The following is a 5651-nucleotide window of genomic DNA, read 5'->3' on the forward strand; positions in this document are numbered from 1 at the left end:
TTTCTTCTTGAAATTCTAAACCACCACTTATCTTGGAATAAAATAAAAAGCCTGAAATACCACTTATTATAAAACGGGGAGTAATTTTTAATCAATTCTTATACAACATCAAATACAAAAGGGGGTTTGTTACTTATGTGGCTGACAATGCTTGTGTATCGGTAAGAAAAATATGAATCAAGAATTGTGAGGTTGAAGGATAATGGGAAGTCCTTCAACAAAGGTAGCCATTGGATCATATATAATTTTCTCATCAGGAATGAGTAATTTCCAACTGAATTTCCTGATTAAGATGTGCAGAAATATGAGAATCTCCAGTCGAGCAAACTCTTTCCCTAGGCACATTCGAGCTCCTCCCCCGAATGGAATGTATGTATATGGTGCAGGTCCGGCTCCTTCAAATCTTGATGGTTCCAAGCTCGTCGCATTGGGGAAAATCTCGGAATCCAGACTTGTTAAAGAAGTATTCAAGTAGAACTGTTCCGACACAAAAGTAACGTAGTCAATGAGTTTAATTTCTATGCACTCACGATATACAAAATATTTCTATAATCAGATCACTCATAAGATAAATGCAGGTGAATTTCTATGATAACATCAATTAACACATGATGAAGTAAGTTCACAAAAAGACTTTACATTGTAAGTACTAATTTAGATCCTTTGTGAATTTAGTTGAAAGCTCATGCATGCAACTTGCAAAGTGTACTGCATGAAAGCATAGAGTAATTTTAGTATTTACCTTCCACCCCTTAGGGATGTGATAACCTTCATAATTTATGTCCACAATTGCTTCTCGAAAAGCCCCTATTGCAGGTGGTGTCAGTCTCATAACTTCAGATACTACGTTCCACGAATACTTCATCTTCTGTATATCATCCCAACTCAAAAACTCTCCTTCTTTCTTTGCCGATGCTATCTCAATGTGCTCTGCTTATCAAGAAATAATTAAATAAAAAGAGTTGTTTCATAAATACTGACAGTATATATATAAGGTACTGATAGTATATATATAATGTAATTCCATAAAGGCTTATGTTGTTCGGACTCACCAAAAGTGTTGCAACACCCGTGTCAGATCCTCCAATAACCGACACACTCACCGACATTTTTGAAAAGTCCGAGTAACATAGTAAAAGGGATAAAAAGTGGCAGGAAAACGTATATGTGCTGTATATTAAGCATAAATATACATATCATATATGTAAATATACATATAATATATATGCATATTCATATTATATACATAATCAACGTACATGTTTTGTATATTTTCATTAGTGTCCGTAATTAATTTCGGCCAACGGGACAAACATGAAAAACTTTATAAGGAAATTAAGGATCACCGGATTTCTTAAATTATATGTCCAGTCAAACACTTTCATATAAATTGGGACGGAGGAGTATATAAAAAGAGGCCATATGAAATTAAGGATGGCCAAACTGACCTTGCAGAATGTTTTGATAAACTTGAGGGTACTCTGCGAGTCTCTTAATGAGTAAAGTAAGAGTGACAGATGAAGTGTCATGGCCAGCAAAGAGCAGCAACAAAATGTTATTAACAACAACAAGTTCAGACATGAACTTTCCATTTTCATCTGGGCAAGACAGCAAATGAGTCAATATGTCTTGTGAAGGTGAAGCTGCCTTTTGGTCCAAGGCTTCTCTTCTTTTTCTTACAACTTGAAATAATTCTTTCCTAATAGCATCTGTAGCTTTAGCTGCCTTGTAAAATGCTGTACCAGGTAAATATAGAGGGAGTGATAGAAGTCCTTTCAAGAAAATGTGGAACAGCTCGGAAAGCCTTTCAATTTCATTGTCATCTTCAATGCTCATGAATAGATGACATGCCACTTTGAAAGTGTATAATTTGACCAGGGGAAACACCTTCACCTTCTCTTTACCTTCATAAATATAGACCACAAAAGCCAATGGTTAAATTAAATACCATAATCACTATTATATCTAGGGGTGGGCATGGTAAGGTAAATACCGATTACCATATTGAAATCAAAATTTTTTATACCGCGGTTTCGGTATTATGGTATTTGGTATGCATTTTTAAAAAGTTTGGTATTCGGTACGGTATTCGATATTCATAAAGAAAATACGGAAATACCGAATATCATACCGAAGTATATAATTACATATACAATTCATATATCTTAGTATTATAATACTAACAAATATATAAACTAGTATTATTAGAAAACTAATTGTTTAAACGTTGGAACTTTGACTTCTCTATGTTGATTTAAATGTCTTTTTTGCGTAATTGATTTACGAAGGGAGTTACTTATACTTTCTTTTGAATATTTTTACATGTGTAAGGCCAGAGGCGGACCCAGGATTTTAAGACGGCAGGGGCACCATTATCTTAACATAAACGCCAACAAAATTTTTAATGACGACTGAGGGAATACCGTGTCGGATTGATCACTAATAGCGTAGCAGTGGCGAATATACAAGTATATATATAGGTCAACTATGTGTAATAAATAAAATTTAATACAGTAAAGCAAATGAAAGGGAAAGCTCAGCGGCTAAGGCTATGCAACATGCGGTGATAGTGCAGGTTCGAATGCGGCGACCTCATTTAATGCTTATTGTTTTCCTAAAAATAGGCTCAAAAAAATAATTAAAAGTGACATTCGAGTTCGATCCGGGGTGACATGTAAAGGAAGCGACAGTTGCAACCAACGTGCCGCAAAGACACTTTCGTTTGTTAGAGTGCACAATTAAATATATACTAATTTCTCAAAGTATATACACACACATATATATATATATATATATATATATATATATATATATATATATATATATATATACTAATTTCTCAAGGTATATACACATATATATACATATTTTTTTCCGAAAGGGTGGGAGTGCACGTCCATGTGGATCCGCCTCTGTGTAAGGCGGTTTAGTACATAATAATTAAGACGTTTCTCAAGTAGCGGAAGTCATAATTCTCCACGATATGAGTATATGTAAGTTGAAGTCGAACAAACTATGGTACCTATTTACCATAGCGTAAAATACCGAAACCGAACTTTAAAATACTGAACCATACCGAATTAATTTGGTACGGTAATGATATAGTATTTTTAAAAATCGAAAATCGAAATTACCGTACCGAAGTTTCAAATAATGTATCACACCTTACCACGCCCACCCCTAATTTAGGCCAAACCCATCGACAAACACTTGTGGTCGTCCACTTCTTTCACTTGAGCACCTAAAGTGACCCTTGTTCCATTTAGACACTTCAGGTGGCCATTCCTATTCCACTTAGACACTTTTTGCACCGTTATCGGAGCAAAACCAACATCATTCGTCTCCTACGTGAATTAAGTGGCCAATTAAATTGTGCCAGCTCATTTAAATTGTACCAACTCAATTAAATTTTGCCAACTCATTTTAATTGTAAATTCACTAATTTGTAAATTCGTGGAGTTTTGACCATTAAAAATTAGGGCTTTTGGGCTGGTTGGAGGTGCAATGAGGTGGCGCCCCCTTTGGTGTTGGTTTTGCTCCGATAACAGTGCAAAAAGTGTCTAAGTGGAAAAGGAATGACCCACCTGAAGTGTCTAAATGGAACAAGAGTCACTTTAGATGCTCAAGTGAAAGAAGTGGATGACCACAGGTGTCTGTCAATGGGTTTGGCCCCTAATTTATCGGTTGGTCTTTACATGAGTGGTGATATTGGTATTTATCAACTCGGATGCCCAACACTGGAGCCTACTCTAGGGTGTATTATTGCTTTAACGAAAATGCTTTCCATGAAAAATTAATTTCTGATTTTTGGTTATCAGAAAAATGGCATCCTTCACTTATCAGCAAAAGTTATTTTCTTACAACTATCTTACTAGTTCGAAAATAAAAATGTAGTGCATGGGATTTGAACATGGAACCTCAAAGTAAATTTTGAACCCTTAAATCACTGAACAAACCTCTTTACTTATATTCAGGGCATTCAAATTCTATACATGTACATAAAAATTTAAAAAATATCTTATATATAAGGTGTAATTTTTTGACGAAGGTGTTCGATTGAACACCCTTGGCGGGCCCTAGATCCGCCCCGCATGCTTCAAGTAAACTCTATATACTATTATTAATCTTTCGAAACTGAAAAAAATTATCAAAATACTCTATATGTTGTTAATAATTATTTTTAATTTTTGATATATTATCCATTTCAATTGATGTGAATCGATGCAATTGGGTACGAAGTATAGAAAAGAAAGAAAGATTTTTGAAATTTGTAGTCTTAAACATGTCATAACATTTTTGTTACTATAAGACTTCTAAAACTTGATCTTAAACATGTAATAACATTTGTGTGGCTATAAAAGTTTCTTATTATGAATAAAATGAGGCGTTTAAATTAAATAGTTTCCAAATTTGAAAAAGGACCATTGTTTTTTAAACTGACTAAAAAGAAAATTGATTCACATAAATTGAAATAGAGAAAATATATATCTAGCTGATAGATATCCTTTTCACTCACCAACCAAACGACACTAACATGCCACCTTTATTTTAGAAAAAAAAAATGGAGAATAAACCAATTACGACGAAGAAGTTTGAACTTCATACTCTAAAGTCTAAACACAAGAATTGTTAAGCTTTGGTTTAGGAGATAAACTCATCTCAAATTTAATTATCCCTTATCTCTCGTACCAAACAAGCCCTTAATGTTGTTCCATTCAAGCTCGTCTCAATCTATATTATAAAAATAAAATTAATTTCTATAGCATGAGAAAGTTACTTTTTCAACGACCAAATAAATCTCAAACAAAACTCAAATACTGAATAATGCAAGTGTTACGTACCTTCCCAATAATTCTTAAAATGGTCGTGGGCAACAACTTCCATGGCTTTGATATATAGTCTTGAAAAAGCATCAGGACTAATAAAAGAAGAAATCATCTTCCTCATAAGCTTTGCCTCTTCTCCAGCAGTAGTAACCAAACAACTTCCTAGAATTTTCTTAACAGTTACAGGCCACCAAACGGTGACTTGCTTATTTTCATTGCTAAATAAGAATTTATTCCCACTAGCACTACCCAATACCACCATTTTCTCCCCCATTAATGAAGTCTTGAATATTTTAGACTTGTATTTCTCTATTCTGTCTTTGACGAATTTTTCTGGCTTTCCTTCTTTTTTTGCTGCTCGAAGAAAGTCCAGTGTTTCTCCAAGAAATGGCCATCCAAAACTTCCAGGAGGATAATTCAGTGTTTCTTTATTCTTTCTAATTATCAGGATGAAAATTATGAAAATTATGACTAGTAATGCAGGAATTTCCATTGTAGCCATGTGTGAGAATGAATGTAGTCTGATTATTCTTATTTTGGTTGTTGAATATAAATAGGTGTTATTATAGTTTCTCTCTTTTGGAACACTTTCTAATTTGTAAGAGCACGTTCTACAAAAGCTGCTAGCTCTTGGAATTCTGTGGTGTATATAAGAACACCTCTCCTATTTTGTTTTTTCTATCACATATACTAATTCTGAACCAGAAAGAGAATGATCTTTTCTCTTCTAACTTCAATATTTGCGGAAGCCTAGTTCTCTTTGATAAAGACTCCATAATATTTTATAATATAAAATTTTGGCATCGTAGTTAATAGAGAGAGGGC

At 33.9% G+C, this 5651-nt stretch overlaps 1 protein-coding gene across 1 annotated transcript; it reads right to left on the reverse strand.

The window, feature by feature from the left end:
- LOC132060267 (beta-amyrin 28-monooxygenase-like) lies at positions 1-5407 on the reverse strand. Its single transcript, XM_059453222.1, has 4 exons — positions 4842-5407; positions 1449-1904; positions 743-930; positions 1-477 (listed from the first exon to the last, which is right to left on the reverse strand). Exons 1-4 carry the CDS (start codon positions 5326-5328, stop codon positions 178-180), a joined length of 1431 nt encoding a protein of 476 aa, XP_059309205.1. The 5' UTR covers positions 5329-5407; the 3' UTR covers positions 1-177.
- Between the last annotated feature and the right edge of the window lie 244 nt (positions 5408-5651).

The sequence above is a fragment of the Lycium ferocissimum genome, chromosome 6 (assembly GCF_029784015.1).
Source record: "Lycium ferocissimum isolate CSIRO_LF1 chromosome 6, AGI_CSIRO_Lferr_CH_V1, whole genome shotgun sequence".
Classification (NCBI taxonomy): Eukaryota; Viridiplantae; Streptophyta; class Magnoliopsida; order Solanales; family Solanaceae; genus Lycium; species Lycium ferocissimum.